The sequence below is a fragment of the Chiloscyllium punctatum genome, chromosome 39 (genome assembly GCF_047496795.1).
Source record: "Chiloscyllium punctatum isolate Juve2018m chromosome 39, sChiPun1.3, whole genome shotgun sequence".
Classification (NCBI taxonomy): domain Eukaryota; kingdom Metazoa; phylum Chordata; class Chondrichthyes; order Orectolobiformes; family Hemiscylliidae; genus Chiloscyllium; species Chiloscyllium punctatum.
The window spans coordinates 14158610-14178369 of NC_092777.1; the positions used below are offsets into that span (position 1 = coordinate 14158610).

The 19760-nt window shown below is 44.5% G+C and overlaps 1 protein-coding gene across 5 annotated transcripts in view; it reads right to left on the minus strand.

The window, feature by feature from the left end:
• The window catches only part of LOC140463836 (caskin-2-like), a 292300-nt gene that overhangs the window by 54262 nt on the left and 218278 nt on the right, over positions 1-19760 (minus strand). For all 5 annotated transcript variants that reach the window (XM_072558217.1, XM_072558221.1, XM_072558218.1 and 2 more), the window contains 3 exons: positions 12600-12708; positions 7907-8015; positions 3914-4008 (listed from right to left, as the gene is read on the minus strand). In XM_072558217.1, coding sequence (XP_072414318.1) covers positions 3914-4008; positions 7907-8015; positions 12600-12708 — 313 coding nt within the window. The remainder of the gene's footprint in view (positions 1-3913; positions 4009-7906; positions 8016-12599; positions 12709-19760) is intronic.

Consider the following 19760-nt stretch of genomic DNA (forward strand, 5'->3'; position numbering starts at 1 on the left):
CTGTTTAGTCCTGTTAGGATTTTATAGGTTTCTACGAAATTCCCCTCGGTCTTCTAAACTCCAGTGAAAACAGTCCTAATCAATCCAGTCTCTCCTCATAACATCAGTCCTGCCATCCCTGGAATCAATCTAGTAAACCTTCGCTGCACTCCCTCCACAGCCAGAACATCCTTCCTCAGATATAGAGACCTAAACTGTACACAATACTCCAGGATAGTGTATCTGTGGTACATGAAAACACTACAGAATTTCCACCAGCAAAGGCTCTGCCACTGCCCCTGGATTCAATGGGAGGAACATCCAATCCACATTGCTGTCCTTCTTCATTTCAGCTCTACAGATATTCAGATAAAACTCTTTCCACATCGACAATAACAGATAGAACATTGTGTTCGGAGGCTGGAAACTGTCTCCCTACCACATCCTGTTCCCTCAACTCCCAAATGGTCACTGTTCCTGAACAAAGGAAATGATTCAAAGACCCGACTGACTCTCCTTGAAGCACAGCAGCATTGATATCAATGGTGGAAATGAGCTCGCTACCAAGTGGCCAATATGGTGAAAACACGCCCTTCAAGCTGGAACACTCAGTGTCCAAACACGGTGATGTTGAGGCAGAGCAGGTAATTGAAAGAACAGGAAGGAAATCCCACTCTCCTGATCCCATTACATCATGGGACAGCCTAGCTCACATGCACAAAGATCTGTGGGTCAGGAATCAGCCCGATTGTGCACAGAAAGAGACAGAGCAGAAACCTGTGACACTGAGTAAACCTTAGCCCTTTCTCCATCGTTTACATAGGGACTGCTAGTCTCCGTAGCATACGCAGGGACTGCTATTCTCTATAGTACACATAGGGACTGCTATTCTCCATAGTTTATATAGGCACTGCTATTCTCTATAGTTTACATAAGGACTGCTATTCTCTATAGTACACATAGGGACTACTATTTCCTATAGCATAAATAGGGACTGCTATTCTCCATAGTTTACATAGGGACTGCTGTTCTCTATAGTACACATAGGGACTGCTATTCTCTATAGCAAACGCAGGGACTGATATTCTCTAAAGCAAATGCTCTATAGTTTACACAGGGACTGCTGTTCTCTATAATAGACATAGGGACTGCTATTCTCCATAGTTTACACAGGGACTGCTATTTCCTATAGTATACACAGGGACTGCTATTCTCTATAGTTTACATAGGGACTGCTATTCTCTATAGCAAACGCAGGGACTGATATTCTCTAAAGCAAATGCAGGGACTGCTATTCTCCATAGTTTACACAGGGACTGCTATTCTCTATAGTTTACATTGGGACTGCTATTCTCTATAGTACACGTAGAGACTACTATTTCCTATAGTATACATAGGGACTGCTATTCTCCATCGTTACACAGGGACTGCTATTCTCTATAGTACAGGTAGAGACTACTATATCCTATAGCATACATAGGGACTGCTATTCTCTATAGTATGCGTAGGGACTGCTATTCTCTATAGCAAACGCAGGGATTGCTATTCTCCATAGTTTACACAGGGACTGCTATTCTCTATAGTTTACACAGGGACTGCTATTTCCTATTGTATACACAGGGACTGCTATTCTCCATACCATACATAGGGACTGCTATTTCCTATAGCATATATATAGGGACTGCTATTCTCCATACCATACATAGGGACTGCAATTCTCTACAGATTACACAGGGACTGCTATTCTCTACAGATTACACAGGGACTGCTATTCTCCAGAGTTTACATAGGGACTGCTATTCTCTATAGTACACAAAAGAGACTGCTATTTCCTATACCATACATAGAGACTGCTCTTCTCCATAGTTTACACAGGGACTGCTATTCTCTATAGCATAACATGACCACTGCTATTTCTATAGTATACATAGGGACTGCTATTCTCTATAGTGCAAATAGGCACTGCTATTCTCTATACTATACACTGGGACTGCTATTCTCCATAGTTTAAACAAGGACTGCTATTCTCCATTGTTTGTACAGAGGCTGCTACATGCACAGGGCTGCCATTCTGGATTGTAATCACAAAGGCCTGCTACTTCCTAAACTATATACAGGATAATCACTCTTTGGGCCCACACTCCCATTCTTTGTGGTGTTTTGGGTTACACAGTATGGCAGCATGGATGTTCAAGTTGTGTTCATCAATGGCCAGCTCAGGTTATTCCAACAGGCAGCCTACAAGCCTGCCAAGAGGTCCTAACCAGCCTGTAACTGGAGTTCCCAAAAACTGGAAAAACAAATGGGAGATTCTCCAAGAAGACGGTCCTCTAACCAGACACCCTTTCTCTCTGCGTTTGCTGTTGAGTTTGATCATTAGGAATGGTCTCTGAATGGAAGACCAGCAAGCTGTATAAACATGAGCAACTGCAGTCAGCCTGAGGCTGTGCCTCAAGACTGATGATGGCTACTGCCGAGAGTCTGCTGGCTATGGAGGATCTACTGGGCCAGTGCATGGGAGGTTTCCTGGTTTTTGTGAGTGGAAGAGATTCTGAGTCGGGGATTGAGTTAGAGGAGGACAAGACTCTGTCCTTCCTGTGTAGGTGCTAATGAGGCAGGGAAAATATGTAAATATGGGAGAACGAGGGGGAGAGGGATGGGGGAAGGAAGGACATGTGAGTGTGAGAGGGATGGAGGGGAAGAGCATGAGGGTGTGAGGGAGGGTGAGGGTACTAAGATGTGTGTGCGAGAGAGCAATGGAGGGACAGTGGTAAAGTTTGGGATTGAGGGAACATGCTTGCAATTGGGAGAGGGAGAGAGTCTGTGAACACTGAGTTCAGGGTGTTTGGCTCCCTGGCTCTAAGAGTGAGCCAGAGATACATTCACTCTTTTCTTCCTCCTTTCTCAAAACCCACCCACAAATCAGGCTGTGAGGTATATCTGACCGCCCCCCCCCCCTCCCCCAGTTATATATAAATTACTGAGAGAGTCTGCCTCCAATACAGTGTTTTAACCGATGCAACAATTTTCTTGTTAATTCCTCATTGCATGAGAAATTGGGTGTGCAAGCTTATTGTATTGAAGAGTCCAGCAGTCAGTTACACTGTCTAAGTGATATGTACAAACATTACATCCCTCAGACACATAGGGTGCCTGGACTAATAGTTTATCATAGAGATGCATGCTTTCAATAGCATGTCATGCTTCAAAAAATTCAAAGTAAGGTGGAGTCTGAGATCTTTACTGTATACCTTCAGGTCACATGCTATGATATAGTGATGTCATTGTTAGCATTTCTCTCAAAGGTAAACTGACACACTGACTGTGAGACAGAACAGTGTGTGCGTCATCTGAGGTGAACAGGGGTCTAGGCCAGTTAAAGCCAAGTCCTAGCTCAGTCTCATTCTCCAAACCTTTCTGTAGTGATTGGGACTTTGGTCCTTGTCAGTGTTTCTCACTACCTCAGTTTCTTATCCAAACAGACAAAGCAATTAGTCAAAAATGTGTGGTGCTTCATCATGAGGAATGATGAAGAGCTTATGCTTGAAACGTCAACTCTCTTGCCCCTTGAATGCTGCCTGACCTGCTGTGCTTTTCCAGCACAACATTTTTTGACTCTGATCCCCAGCATCTGCAGTCCTCCCGGAACAATTAGTCAGCTCGGCTGCTTGACATATTATAGTGGCCATTTTTATTAACTTGTTATTTAAATGACCAGTTGTTTTTCTTCTGAAATTCACTTTAACGATGTCCCAACTTTCTGAAATTTGTTTACCAGATCGCCAAAGAGAATAACCGAGATGTAGCAACATCATAACCACCCCCCCAAAAGGATGGACAGCCCTGCTCTAGGCACTGTACTCCATATTAATAAGTTGTTACATGTCCAACAGTTCTGATGTTTCTTCCTCATTCCAAACCCACCATTACTCACCATAATAACATCGCCAGCCCTGATATTGAGTGAAGTGGGGTCGTGAACATTCCAGTAATCCTTAAGGGCTCGGACTTGCAGGATTCCAGAGGCCTCTGTTGGGGAGAAAAGATCAGTTGATGGGAAACAATATGGAAGAGGAGGAGGTGAAATGTTCCTGACACAGTAAGCACCTACACTATATCAATAAGCCCGCTGGAGATGTGAAGATTGTCCCCACCACTTATAGCTGCCATGTTGATACTATACCATTTATTAACTACATATTGGATAGTTTCCATAGGTCTATGTCATTAATTCTGTGTAGTTCTACAAATGAAACATATCCTAACACTTCTGTTTCCGTCCCAAATTCTTCTGCTTTCAGCTTCTCTCAACTTACTAAGGGTTACAATGCTGCCTCTTCTCCATCTCCTCTGGTCAGGCACCCATTCCTCTTCCATTGCCACTGTGCTATTTTCCTCATAACCACATCTTTTCATTGGTTCTTAGTCCCTCCTGCTCTCCTTTTTCCTGGAGGTACCATCTCCACCATTTGTCTCACTACAGGTCCCCTCTGTCTCTGCAACAGATGACCAGATGTTGTTTATTCACCATGGGGATGTGGGAATCGCTGGCTGGGTCAGCATTTATTGCCCAATCCTAGTTGGCGTTGAGGAGGCGTTCGTGAACAGTCTTGCTGAACCGCTGTAGGTGATTGACAATGCTGTTAGGGACAGAATTCCAGGATTTCGGCCCAGCAACATGAGAAGGAATGGCCATACTTTTCCAAGGAGAAAGTGAGGACTGCAGATGCTGGAGATCAGAGTCGAAAGTGTGGCACTGGAAAAGTACAACAGGTCAGGCAGCATCCGAGGAGCAGGATGTTTCAGGCAAAAACTCTTCATCAGGATACTTTTGGATGCTTTTCCAATCAGGATGGTGAGTGTCTTGGAGAGGAACTTGCAAGCAGTGGTGTTGCATGCATCTGCTGCCCTTTCTTTCTAGATGGTAGTGGTTATGGGTTTACAAGGTGCTGTCTAAGCATCATTGGTTAACTTCTACAGTGCATCTTGTAGATAGTACACACTGGCGCTATTCAGCATCGGTGATGGAGGAAGTGGTTGCTTGTGAATGTGGTTCCAATAAAGCAGGCTGCTTTGTCCTGGATGGTGCCAATTTTCTTGAGTGTTGATGAAGCTGCACCCATCCAGAGCAAGTGCAGAGTACTTCAACACACTCCTGGTTTGTGTCTTGTAAATGGTGGACAGGGAGTCAAGAAGTTAATCACTTGCTGCAGGATTCCTAGGCTCTGAACTGCTCTTGTAGCCATTGTGTTAATATTCCTATGATCTTCACTGACCTCCTGATGCTAGTTCCTGATTTTATCTTTCCTTTCCTTGTTACGCTATATATCCACCTCAGCTGGTAATAGATTCCAACCAGGATGGTCAAACAGAATCTAAGAGACAGAGTTTCTTTGTGGAGAATTTATACCAGACCAACTGTTCTCTTGACCAGTCCCAGCTGTTCCCTGTAATATAGTTATTTTAATTAATCTGCTCAGACATGTTATGACACCCATCTCAGACAGGTGGGACTTGAACTCCAAATTAATACTATCCATGTTCGACACATTAGCACATCCCTACGATATAAAGGCAAGGCACTGACTGAGAAATTTCCAAAGACAAGTTTTATTATCCTGAATGTAGTCTGGTAAATACCACTGACTGACCACCCATCTTGGTGCTGTGGTGTAAAGATAACAATCCCTCTCTCAATGTCAGCAAAACTGAAGAGCTGATCATCGACTTCAGGAAGGAGGAGGACACGCCTCTATCTACATCAATGGAGCTGAGGTGGAGAGAGTCGAGAGCATCAAGTTCCTGGAATGACGATCACTAACAATCTATCCTGGATAATCCATGTTGATGCGACAACAATGCCTCTTCTTCCTCAGGACGCTAAGGAGATTCAACACATCCATAAGGACTCTCACTGACATTTATAGATACACCACAGAAAGCATTCTATCTGGATGCATCACAATTTGGTACGGCAACTGCTCTGCCCAGGACTGTAAGAAACTACAGAGAGTTCTGAACACAGCACAGACCATCACACAAGGCAACCTTCCATCCATTGACTCCATCTACACTTCTCGGAAAGGCAGCCAACATCGTCAAAAACGCTTCTTAACCTGGTTATAATCTCTTCCAATCTTTTCCATCAGGCAGAAGATACAAAAACTTAAAAGGACACACCAACAGGTTCAAGAACAGCTTCTTTCCCCTTGTTATTAGACATCTGAATCGACCTCTCAAATTTCAAATCTCATGCTGATCCTGTTTTTGTGCAGCTTCTATGCAGCCAAAACTTTGTACTCCTCACTCTGTTCAATCACCCTATGATCTTTGTATGGTATGAATCTGCATTTACGATACACAAAATTTTTCACTGTACCTAGGTACATGCGACAATAATAAATCAAATCAAAAGATCTTTTGAAATTTTTTGAAATCTGACCATGCTTCATATGTATTTTATGGGTCATCTTTATCAAAAATTCTGTCACAAATTTTAATAGAATTACTAAACCACCCAGAGTTTCACATTGTTATCCTTCAGCTTCAAAAGTATTTCACATCTGATCTTGGTTCTAGCAGGACGTGGCAATACTAAGGGTGTAGTCTTGTGTTTTTCTTTTAAATGCTATAGAGCCATGTCCCTACATCCACTTCATTATCCTAATGATTATCAGATTCAGCTTCACAGACCACCACTGAGAAATCGTATCCTGTACATTTGGTTGAGCCATTGTTTTCCAAATTAACTCCAACAATAATCTCCACCGGAAAGAAACTCTAAGTTTCCAATCTCTACATTTCTCTGTTACCACTGAGAATAGATTCTAACCAGGCTACTCAAGCAGAAACAGGGAGCCATAGGCTTTCTTTATGCACAATTTATTGAGTGGAGCAATCTAACATATCTCTTCCTTAGTTCCAATTGTACCTGTTATATAATCATCATAATTCATTAACAACAATCCTTCAACTTCTCATATTAACATTAGCATCCGATTGTTGTAACTCTTGATGTTGCTCAAGGGTCTACAATAATGGTGCTGGTCTCACAGCTGTCTTGTAGATTCTTCCTTTTAAAGACACTTTCAACACACAAGCCTCCATTGCGCGTTTCATCCAATTTCTCCCAACTGGAACTAATCTGTATTTTCACTTCCATTTCCATACTCCCATCTTCTGCAGGTACTTTAACCTACTCACGTTCTCCAAGTCTTCATCCAGACTCTGTACAGCTCGCCCCGATTCCTTTCCAATGGCTCAAAACGACGGACCATACATTGGGTTTTTGGTTTTCCGATCTTCGTAGCTCTGCCTTTCTCCAGCTCTTCAGACACGTGGTCATGTCTTCACATTTGACAACGTACAGTTCAATATTATCTGCAAACCATTGTACTGCCTGTCTCACTTGCTCATCCAGAACATTAGGAAGAGGAAGGACATTCAGTGCTGATTACTGGTGTAATCCAATTTTGGTTTTACAACTCTCACTTCCCCCTACACTTGGCTGATGCTCCTTGTACATGTCCTGTAACAGGACTCCACAAATTCAAACACACCTCCAGACTGTGTAACCCTCTCAACCTCTCTTGACCGATGGATATATGTCGCACTGACCTTCTCTATATTCCTCCATCAATGTCTCAGAACAAAATATGGCTTCTGTTGGGAAGGGCTTCCACATCCAAATGCACACCCAAAGAGAGTCCAGCAAATTCCCAAAATTCCACCTGGCTCCCTGCAATTCAACCATATGGTTCTAAGGAGCCCTGCACCACAGGCCCCAACAATGCAGCAAATTGTCAAACCACAACAGCATACTCCCACCTGTGCAGCCCCAATAAAGGAGCTGTATACTTTCTTTCTCATTCCTGCTACCACCCTTCCCAAGTGCCTGAGGAAACCAACTCCTGCACTGCCTCTTTACCACGTAGTAGCTGCTTGATTTCTTTGCTGGCTTGAGAGGTGGTGAACTGATTGACGATGTCCAAGGCTGTTTGGTTGTAAGTGTTCCTGATGTTGACGTCAATGCCAGCCTGCAAAGGGGAATAGAGGATGGAGTTAAATGTTATGATCAAACCGTCACTACCTTCCCCCGCCTGCCTCCCCCACTGCCCCTCAGGGTCAAACTCTAGAGCTCGTCAACACCCCCTGGTGAGAGATCAGGGCAGGATAACTCCTGCCCAAGTGGGAAACAGAAAAGAAAACTGGGTGTGATATAAATCAGAAGAGCCAATATCATTGATGTGACAATTCAATGGAGCATCCAATTCATGAAACTTTGCTTCTGGGGATAGCACACTGCTGACGGGCTGAGTGCACTGTTTGGTTCCCAGCAGAATAAAATGGACGTTTGTGTTCTCAACCTCAGGCATGCTCCTGGACAGAAAATTGGAGCTGGGAGGTAAATGGTTGGCAAGGCCTTCATAAACTCGAGTTTATTTTTGCAGGTGAGTGCTCATGGGAGTATATGAAGCCAACATTTGTATTGCCTCTGTGGAAATCCCCAGGTTCTTTTATCCTTTCATGGGATGTGAGCAACACTGGCAAGGCCAGCATTTGTTGCCTTCCATAACTGCCCTCGAGTTCAGTCTGTGCTAGGCCACTCAATGGCTAAGAGTTGCTGTGGGTTGGGAGTTACATGTGAGGACCATTGGGTAAGGATGGCACATTTCCTTCATCTGAAGACATTGGTGATGGGTTTTAATGATGATTGATCAATAAAGATCATCAACATCATCAATTGATGATAATTGTCCTGGTCACTATGACTGGGACTAGCTTTCTACTCCTGATTTTATTGATTAAATTTAAACTTCCTGAGCTGCCTGGTGAGATTTGAACTCATATCTCCCAGAACATTTGTACCCTAGTGAGATGTGAAGATGTATTCCTCAGGCCTCTGGATGACTAGTCCAATGATATTACCACTGCTGCCCCTATCACAAGGAATAAAGGGAGAACTAGCAACTGGCTAAAAGGTAGAAAACAGAGGGTGGTGGTGGAGGGTTGTTTTTCAGACTGGAGGCCTGTGACCAGTGGAGTGCCACAAGGATCGGTGCTGGGTCCTCTACTTTTCGTCATTTACATAAATGATTTGGATACGAGCATAAGAGGTACAGTTAGTAAGTTTGCAGATGACACCAAAATTGGAGGTGTAGTGGACAGCGAAGAGGGTTACCTCAGATTACAACAGGATCTTGATCAGATGGGCCAATGGGCTGAGAAGTGGCAGACGGAGTTCAATTTAGATAAATGAGAGGTGTTGCAGTTTGGAAAAGCAATCAGAGCAGGACTTAGACACTTAATGGTCATGTCCTGGGAGTGTTGCTGAACAGACACTTGGAGTGCAGATTCACAGTTCCTTGAAAGTGGAGTCACAGATAGATAGGATAGTGAAGGCGGCGTTTGGTATGCTTTCCTTTATTGGTCAGAGTATTGAGTATAGGAATTGGGAGGTCATGTTGCAGCTGTACAGGACACTGGTTCGGCCACTTTTGGAATACTATGTGCAATTCTGGTCTGCCTGTTATAGGAAGGATGTGTGAAACCTGAAAGGGTTCAGAAAAGATTTACAAGGATGTTGCCAGGGTTGGAGGGTTTGAGGCATAGGGAGAGGCAGAATGGGGCTATTTTCCCTGGAGCGCTGAAGGTTTATAAAATCATGAGGGGCATAGATAAGATGAGTTGCCAAGTTCTTTTCCCTGGGGTGGGACATAGGGGACATAGGTTTAAAGAGAAAGGGGAAAGATTTAGAAAGGACCTACAGGGTGATGTTTTCACGCAGAGGGTGGTACGTGTGTGGAATGAGCTGCCAAAGGAAGTGATTTCGGCTGGTTCAATTAGAACATTTAAAAGACATCGGGATGGTATGTTAATAAGGAGGATTTAGAGGGATATGGGCCAAGTGCTGGCAAATGGGACTAGACTAGGATATCTGGTCAATATGGACAAGTTGAACCAGGAGGGAGTCTGTTTTCATGCTGCACATCTTTGTGACTCTGTGTGGCAAAACGCCTGTGTGAAACGCTGGACAGTGGAAAACGTTTTTGCTGCCTCTTGTTACCCAAAGGTGCACAGTGATAACTGAGCCCCTCCCTTCGCTGCTTCCTGCTTCACGTCCTCACTGGTAGAGCTGGTCAGCATGTTCTGCCCAGTCCGAGGCTACAAATAGCAGACTCCCACCACTTGAATCCCCATTCCCGTATTTAAACCTGAATCAGGCAGACTACTTAAACACCAAAGACGTTGCCAGTGTCAATGAGGGGTGCAGTGCTTGTAGCTGATTCCAGTGTAAAGGAGATTAAAGTGACACCTCGGAGTCAAACTGAATACAACAGGAGCAGATTTCAGAGTCAGAGCTGAGGGCAAGAGACCACTGCACAGAGACTTTCTGAACAAAATGCAGGTTATGTATCACAGCCACTAAAATCCTAAACCAGGCCACAGCAGTGAACATTTTCTGTTGTTTTATTATTATATTGCTGGGAAAATGACAGTTTGTTGTATTTCCTCTTCATGTTGGACTCGTCAGGATAATTCACAAGAATAGCAAAGTCAAAGGGCACTAGCCTTTGAAGCGCTGCTCCTTCAGGTGGTTGCGGTCGTGCGATACTCCACATCCACCTGATGAAGGAGCAGCGCTCCGAAAGCTAGTGCTTCCAATTAAACCTGTTGGACTATAACCTGGTGTTGTGTGATTTTTAACTCTGTACACCCCAGTCCAACACTGGCATCTCCGAACCAAAGTCAAAGTGAAACAACATTTTATACCGAGTGATAGGAATGTGTTAACTAGTTGGCAAGTGGACTCTGATTGGTCAGGATGTTGCCATGCTGAATGGAAATGATTAATTATATCCTCTTGTCACGAATTAGTACTGAATTACTGAGATCATGGGGTCAAATCTCACCACAGCACATGCAGAATGTTAGAATTCTAATAAATGTGAGGAAGTATAAGCAAGCACCGGGAACAAATTCAATGTAACCAACTGTTTTGAGTTGTTAAGTTGGGCAGCATGTTTGTCTGACTCAGAACAGCACAGATTGAATCTGACTTCAGAGAGATGAGCACAGAGTCTTATTAAATGGTAGGACAGGCTTGACAGGCTGAGTGGCCTGCTCCTATTCTTCAGTGTAGTTCGCAGGGTGTGCTGCACTATCAGAGGTTCTGTATTTCAGATAAAGCATTAAACCAAGATCCTATCATATCTCTTAGATGGACATAAAAGATCGCGTGGGATTAGTTGGAGATGGGCAGGTGAGTTCTTCCTTGGTATGCTGGTCAACATTTACCCATTGACCAAAATCGCGAAAGCAGATTTGGTCATGATCGCCATGATGCTTGTGGGATCTTGCTGTGCATGAAAAAGGGGCGGCGCAGTGGCTCAGTGGTTAGCACTGCTGCCTCACAGTGCCAGGGATCCGGGTTCAATTCCCACCTCGGACAACTGTCTGTGTGGAGTTTGCACATTCTCCCCGTGTCTGTGTGGGTTTCCTCCAGGTGCTCCAGTTTCCTCCCACAATCCAAAGATGTGCAGGTCGGGTGAATAGGCCATGCTAAATTGCCCGTAGTGTTGGGAGCCTAGTCAGGGGTAAATATAGGGGTCTGGGTGGGTTACTCTTCGGAGGGTCGGTGTGGACTTGTTGGCCCAAAAGGCCTGTTTCCACACTAGGGAATCTAATCCAATCTAAAAAACTGGCTGTCGTTTTACTGACTGCGCCGTACTTTAATCGTACGTCAGTTGTTGCAAAGCTCTTCGAGCTGCCTTCAGATCATGAAAGGTGCCAACAAAATGAAAATCTTGCTTTAAAAGCCAGACTTTTTCAAAGTTCTCTCGGATGACATTGGTGCTGCTTGCAAGGCCAGCATTAATTTCCTTGAGAAGGTGATGGGCGAGCTGTCTTTTTGAATCACCGTATTTCATGCACTGCAAATACACCAACGATGCCCTTAGGAAGGGAATTCCATCACTGACAGAAGGGTGACATATCTCCAAGTCAGGACGGGGAGCGGCTTGGAAGGGAACTTACAGGGCGAAGTGTTCCCATTTATCTGCTGCCCTTGTCCTTCTGCATGGAAGTGGTTGTGGGTTTGGAAGCTGCTGCTGAAGGAGCCTTGGTGAATCTCTGTGCCGCATCTTATGGGGCAGCATCTCTGCGCCACATCTGCTGCTACTGAGCGTTCAGCGGTGGAGGGAATGAATGCAAATGGATGTGGTGCCAATCAAGTGGTTGCTTTGTCCTGGATGATATCAAGTTTCTTCAATGTGGAGTTTCTTTTTGGAGGTGTGGAAAGTATGAATTCACAAATGATCCAGAAAAGGAATTCCAAACAGTAGGGCTAGAGTGACTGATAAGGGTTGAAGATAGGGTACTGGGCCATGAGATGACAATAGGGAAAGAGGGCATGGTAGGATTGGCAGGAGTTGTAGAGTTACAATGGGCTGAAGTGATTGACTGGGAAGATGATAGCCTGTGTATGTCAACATGGTCAGGGATGATGCAAGCTGCTGGAACACAGACACAGCTCTTGCCCCCTGACCTCAGGCCATCAGAAAGCACAGAAATGAGTACACATGCACTCCCAGAGTTTGACATTCAGTAACTAGACTTACGTCAAGGAGCAAGCGGACCACCTCTGTCTTGCCACACAGCGCTGCCTCGTGTAGAGCTGTCCCTGTTTTAGCCACTTTGTTTGCATCAATGCCGGCCTTGATTAATAACCTGGAATGACGAATGAAGGGTTAACTGGACTTCACTGACACAAAGGATTCAACACTCAGGATATCACAAAATAATTGATGGAGTAGCAACCCTACTGAGAGAACCACCACAGAGGAGCCACCACAGAGACAGGGGTGAGGGGAATCCCAGAGGGACAGTCTTACAATATTACAGCACTATTTCAGGTACCTATCTACTTTAAACCCATCTCTCAGCATTTGGTCCCTGTCCTTGTATATTATGATGGTTCCAAGTGCTTACCTAAATAATATTTCTTCAATGTAGCAAGTTCAAAAAGTTCCCACAGAGAGACAGTGTGTAAGGAGATCCCACAGAGAGACAATGCAGAGCAATCCTACAGCAAGAGTGTAAGGATCCCAGGGGGATTGATGGAATGTCAGAGCAAGTGTGTGTGTGTGTGTGTGTGTGTGTGTGTGTGTGTGTGTGTGTGTGTGTGTGTGTGTGTGTGTGTGAGAGAGAGAGTGAGGGAAGCCTGCAGAGAGAAACAGCACAAGAGGATCTTCCTGAGACAGAGATTCCTGTAGTGAAGGTGTGACATAACCACGTTCTTGTGCGGTGTATTCAGTTCTCTACATTCTGCCTACACTGGCCCATCAAATCGCTTACAGCACTCTTTTTGCTGCCTGCAAACTGGGAAATAAACTTGCATTGATTTGAACAGCTACCAAGCAAGACTGTAAACCTCACTCTTCCATAGACAGCGATAATCCACAATCTGTCACATGCAGCAATAATTAGCACCTTACCAGTGTGTGTGTGTAAAAGGTATTCCCTTGGCCATTAGGCCCAGGAAAGTGCATGATAACTGCTACCAACAGAGGGTGATATGAGCTAGACATTGATGTTGGAGGTTTTTAGAATGCAGTATAGTGTTGGTGCAGCAGGGGGTAAACTCCTCCTGTCAGAGGCACACCCTCTCCCCTATTCACACAGCATCTGGTGACGATGAATGGAGCATTATAATTAGCACACACAGTTAAAGGGACACTTCCACAACGTCTTCATCTCTCATCTCATTACTTGTTAATGACTGATATTACAACTCCCATTAAACCTGCCCTGAAGCAAATAAACAAGAATGCACTTAGCACAGAGTGAAAGCCCATGGAGATAGATGTTTAAACATTCCTCGCTGGCGTTGCTGTGATTAAACACCTAAACTCAGGCACAGTAATGACATACTGGCCTCTGCCACTTTGTGTTAACCTTCCTGACTCTAGAAGGTGCACTGCGAATATCGATATCTTGCCTTGTGCGCACCTCAAAGTGGCCAATGTGCTCTTTAACTGGGATAACTTTAGTACTGGGCATATCAAGCCATCTGTGAGTGAGTCAGCAGTCCAGATACGCTCTCTAGTGCCAGATCACAGACAGGAGAAAGGGAAAGCAAGTAGGGCATCCAATCCCCATTCCTACTTCCACCTCACTCTCACCCTCACTCTACTCCCAGGTTTTAGTTGGGCCCCATCTGCCCTCGTGGGAAAAGATGTGTAAAACCCCAGGGCAATCCTGGCCAATATATACCCATTGGGTGGCACAGTGGCTCAGTGGTTAGCACTGCTGCCTCACAGCGCTAGGGACCCAGGTTTGATTCCAGCCTCGGGCAACTGTCTGTGTGGAGTTTGCACATTCTCCCCATGTCTGCATGGTTTCTTGAGTGTGCTCCAGTTTCCTCCCACAGTCAAAGATGAGCTGGTTAGCTGAATTGGTTATGCTAAATTGCCCATAGTGTCCAGGAATGTGCAGGCTCGGTGGGTTAGTCATGGGAAATGCAGGATTATAGGGTAAGGGGTGGGTCTGGGTGGGATGTTCTTCTAAGGGTGAGTGTGGACCTGACGGACTGAATGGCCTCCTTCCACACTGTAGGAATTCTATGATTCAATGAACAGATTACCAAGTCGTAATCACATTGCTGCTTGTGGATCTTGCTGTGCACATAGTGGCAAACTGTATATCGTACATTACAACCGTGGCTACGCCTCGTTAGTTTTAAGTCACATTTGGAACATCCTGAGGTAATGAAATGCTAGGTTTTTGTTTAGTTTCATACCTTTTAATATTCCTCTTTTAATTGCTTGGTACAGAACTTAAGCATCGCTTAATAAGTGACATGAAGTTGAAGATTTCCAACTTGCACTCCTCTGGATTAAAGTGCAAGAATGAAAAAAAACAACTTTAGAAAAGAAATACCAATTATATGGCAGAACAGGGCACTGTGTGGTAGACACTGGTTATCATAGAGATGCAACATGAACTAGTATCTGTCTTAGTTAATGGATCAACGAGTCAAAAATCAGGTCACTCAGTTCTGATTGGTCAGTGTGTTGGCATGGGGATGTAGCAGAGGTTGACAGTCTCTATAGTCCTTTCCTCAGTGAGAAAGGAACGACATCTTGATAAATGTCTTCAGCCTGGAAAGCACAAGGCCCTGAGTATGAACAAGTGTAGTATGCACAAATGAATCACATTGCAACACCTGATTATCATAAATTGGTTTCCAGTGTACTTCTTAGTGCAATCGGGGTTATTTGGTACGTGCTGTCCAATAACAAGATTGCATCTAACATTAGACGCTGTGTTCTGAGTTTTGCCAGTATAAGCTAATTTAGCACGATCGGAATGGTGCTTGTCTTTAAAAAAAGACTTTCAATCTCAGTTTCTGGAAATGGGGGGATGTGTACAGGGAAGAGAGCCACAGATTCCCACTTTGCATTGTGTCAAGTGTGTCTCCTGGCATCACCTCGTTTAGAGCTGTTTTAATTCTGATATCAAAGATAATGTTGCACCCCCTTAGTACTGTGCAGGGGCGCTACGTTACATTGCACTTGAGTCTTGGAGAGGGATTTGAACTGGAAATTACAGTAGCACAGAGCTATCATAGCACAGGAGGCCAGTCAGCCCATCGAGTTCACACTGGCTGTTTAAATGAACATTCTTCTATCTTCTCCCTGCACATCCTCCTTTTCAAGAAGCAACCCTTGAGACTTGATTGGAATTGCCTCCACTACACTTGCAGACAGCGCGTTCCCAAATTCTAACACTCTGCATGAAAACGGCTTTCCGCATATCACTTTTACTTTACACTTTCAGACAGTGAATACTTTACTCAGATCTCCTCTCTGTGCAATACTGTCCAATCTACCATCAGAACTAATGTTCCTCATCCCCGGAACAACTCTTGTAAATATATTCTGCAGTATCTTCCTACCTCACAGGCACTGCTCCATTGATTCATAAGACAGAAGTGCTCCCAGTTCACACCAGATGGCAGCGTAGTGGTTGTGACACTGGACTAGTAAGCCAGAGGTTGAGGGTAACAGCCTGAAAGTGTGGGTTCAAATCCCACCAGAGCAGGTAGTGGAATTTAAATTAAATAAATCTGGATGTGATGGTGACCAGGTCTTTACAATCAACATCATAATGCAATGGTAGTGTCCCTACCTCTGAGCCAGGAGACCCAGGCTCGAGTCCCACCTGCTGCACAGGTATGTAATAACATCTCTGAACAGACTGGTGAGAAAATAATCTATAATCAGTTCCTAAAATTAAAAAAAAAACCCTCCTGGTTCACTAGCCCCTTTAGGAGAGGGAAATCTGCTATCCTTACCCAGTCTGGCCTACTTGCAATTCCAACTGCAGCAATGTAACTGCCTCTTAACTCATATCAAAGATGGCCCCACTATTCACTCAGTTCAAGGGAGGTTGCATACAGGCAGCTAAATACTAGGCTAGCCAGCAACGTTCACAATCAAACATAACGAATCACTGGTTTGCAGAGAGAGAGAGACTGGGCTGCATTCCCTTGCCATTTCTTGTTCTTCAGGAGAAGAAAATAAAAGAGGGACAGGGAAACACGACGAAACAATGAGTGCAAGGTCCTGCCCTCATTGGTGACCCTTCAGGTTCTGCTCACACTAAAAGGCAGCCCCCTGCTAATCGCCCCCTCCCTACCCCACCAATGCCATCAAACATCTACCCTTGTGTCTGCCATGCCAACCTGTCAGCCTAATGTGTATGGTTGCTGCAGGCCAAATCTAAAGTGGGATAAGTCACACAGCCTCTTTACATAACATCCCCAAAGAGTGGAAGCAGGCCAATCGGCCCATCGAGTCCATATCGACCCTCTGTAGAACATCACCCCCAAATCCACCCCACTACCCTATCCCTGTAACCTGCATTTCTACATCCCTGCACACTACGGGCAAATTAGCACAGCAAATCCACCTAACCTGCAAATTCTTTGAACTGCGAGAGGAAACTGGAGCACCTGGGCTTTACCCAAGGCAGCAGTGTGGACACCAGGGTGCTGAAAGGGGTCTTAATGCTCCTCATGTGGGATGGAGAAATCAGCCTGTATCTTCACCCCTGACTGGGATCTGGTACGAACCCCAGGAAAGAACTCACAGACTGGAGGTGCGTCAGGATGACCACCTTAGTCTTACTTTACTCACTAGCTGCTGCAGGTTTGTGTCCAACAGCATGCTTCACTGATGCAGCAACACTCATGTAATCTCCTTGTTGCATATGAAACTGGACATGGGTATCATGGTATTGAAGAGTGAAACAGACATGTATAATAACTATTATGTACATACATTACATTTGTCAGGCACATAATTGTGTGGGCTAATACGAAGCTATTGTGTCAGAACCTGCTTCCAGTAGAGTGTCATGTTTCAGCTGATCGAGCTAGGATGGAGGAGGTGATCCTAATGCCTCCAGATGATGTGCTACAGTGCAGTGAAGAACAGAAACACAACATTACTCTGGCTCGCATGTGGGGCAACGCTTGACGTTAGCGGTATCTTTGGATGGAACCCAGCAATGAGAGCTGGGGAAACTGGGCAAGTGAAGATGGTTGAGTGGGTGGGAAGTGTGGTACTGATCATGGGACACCCTGGATAAAGACAGCAAAGCGCTACAGGGGATAACTAACAGCCTTTCCAGGTATGCCAGTGACTAGAAATTTCAAGGCATAATTCCCATTGGCTCCTGTTGGCGTTCCCATTAATGGAAGCAATTGGCAATGCTTAAAATTCCCTAAGGATCCACAACATCTCCCTTCCAAACAAATCCCAAATCACTCACAAAAGTGGAGCGACCAGTCAGAGGAAAGGAACAGCAAGAAACATTGAGGAGCTGCTCTGCCAATCACGGGCTACTTCACTCCTGTGCTTGCTGCTGATAGGCTCTGTCTCAAGAGCAAACCCCAAAGAAAACGGTCTGTGATTGGAGAACCTGCGGCTGTTGAGTGATGGCATTGAGCAAGTCAGCAGAGTCCAGGAGCCATTGGTCAGGAGACGGGAGTGTGGAGTCGGAGTTGGGGAGGAGTGAGAGAGCACGGAGTGGTGACAGCTGGCAGGGTGCTGAGGGGTAGTGAGGGAACATTGACAGCCTCCATTAACCAGGACATGAGGCCTTTGGCTAGGTCCAGGAGTTCAATCGGCTGGGTCTCAGTTGGGAGCATTAAACAGAGGAGAAAAGGAGAGGAAGGAGGAGACAGCAGCAGGAGAATTTGGGGAAAGTAAAAGAGGCTTTGGAGTGAGGGAGAGTGAGAAAAAGAGACTGTAGACCTTTGAAGAGGGAGAAGAGCTCAAGAGGTGTGGGGGAAAAGAAGACTGTGAGGGAGGTATTGCAAAGGAGATAGACTAGTTTGAACCCTGTCAGCATAGTAATACTCAGCCAACTGGGAACAAAGAAAACTTTAAATCACTGAGTTAAAGAATTCCTTGTAAATAAATGTGGAATCTCTAGCTTGGGGCTACAGATATTCAGGAGCTACTATACGTCGAGACAGTACAGTAGATTCTGCAATAACAAATACTTCATTGTTAAATTTAAACTTGTGATTGAGGTCTGAGATGCAGTAAATAGGGTAGTAGTTGTAACTCAAGAGTTGCCTGGTTAAAATGTTCCAGTTTTGTGTATGTGCAATCAAAATGCATGAGTTGGGACCTCACCAATCTGTATAATGTGTGTTTTGGGTGATGGCTTTTCATGTGTAGAAGTATATTTCACTTATTTTGTAAAACAATATTTTTTACCTGATGTCTTACACTGATTTTAATACTGTAGATCTGGGATATTTATGCTTTCCTTGTCTGTTGTAGCTTTAATGCTAAGGGAATGTTAATAATTACTGAGGAGATTGATTAATTATTCTTATAAAACTTGTCTGAGAGTCCAATTCACTGATAGGTCAACACAGACAGAAGGTATTGTTATTACACGACATATTAATGAATGAGCGAGTGAGAATGAAAAAGTAACACCCAAAAAGTAACCCTCGAGAAAATCTCAGAGTCCTCAAGAAAGAAATATTATTTTGACCCTGATTAGACATATTTGAAAACCAGTGGAAGTGCTGAAGAAGGAGGAGCTCTGTCAGGAGATGGACTGACTGTAAATCTGTTGATAATTAAATGGCTCATCAGCCAGGAAACTAGGCATGAAGACATGGTAACTGACGTGACTAACTCACTGGGAAAGGTCAGTGACATTCTTAGATCAGATACACATGTCTGCAAGGTAACAAAGACATGCTGATGTGAGGACAGAACAGCGATCTGCTCTACATCAGCTTCTCAAACACGGTGTGGAAAATCAATGTCTGTTTAAGGTACAGTGTATCATGCTGAGCACTATCCAAGCGATTTACCACCTCTCTCTGAAAGCCTGACCCACAAATAAATGGCACTGGAGCATAACAGCAGACTGGCTGAAGTTTGACAGGCAAAGACTTTAGGTTAACATATCAATGATTACATACACACACATATACAGACACTTGCAAGATTTACACTGTATCTAACCCCATGCTGCCCCTGTCCTGGGAGTATTTGATGGGGGACAGTGTACAGGGAACTTTACTCAGTATCTAACCCTATGCTGTCCCTGTCCTGGGAGGGTTTGATACAGACAGTGTAGAGGAAGTTTACTCTGTATCTAACCCCATGATGTCCCTGTCTTGGGAGTATTTGATGTGGGACAGTGTACAGTGAACTTTACTCAGTATCTAACCCTATGCTGTC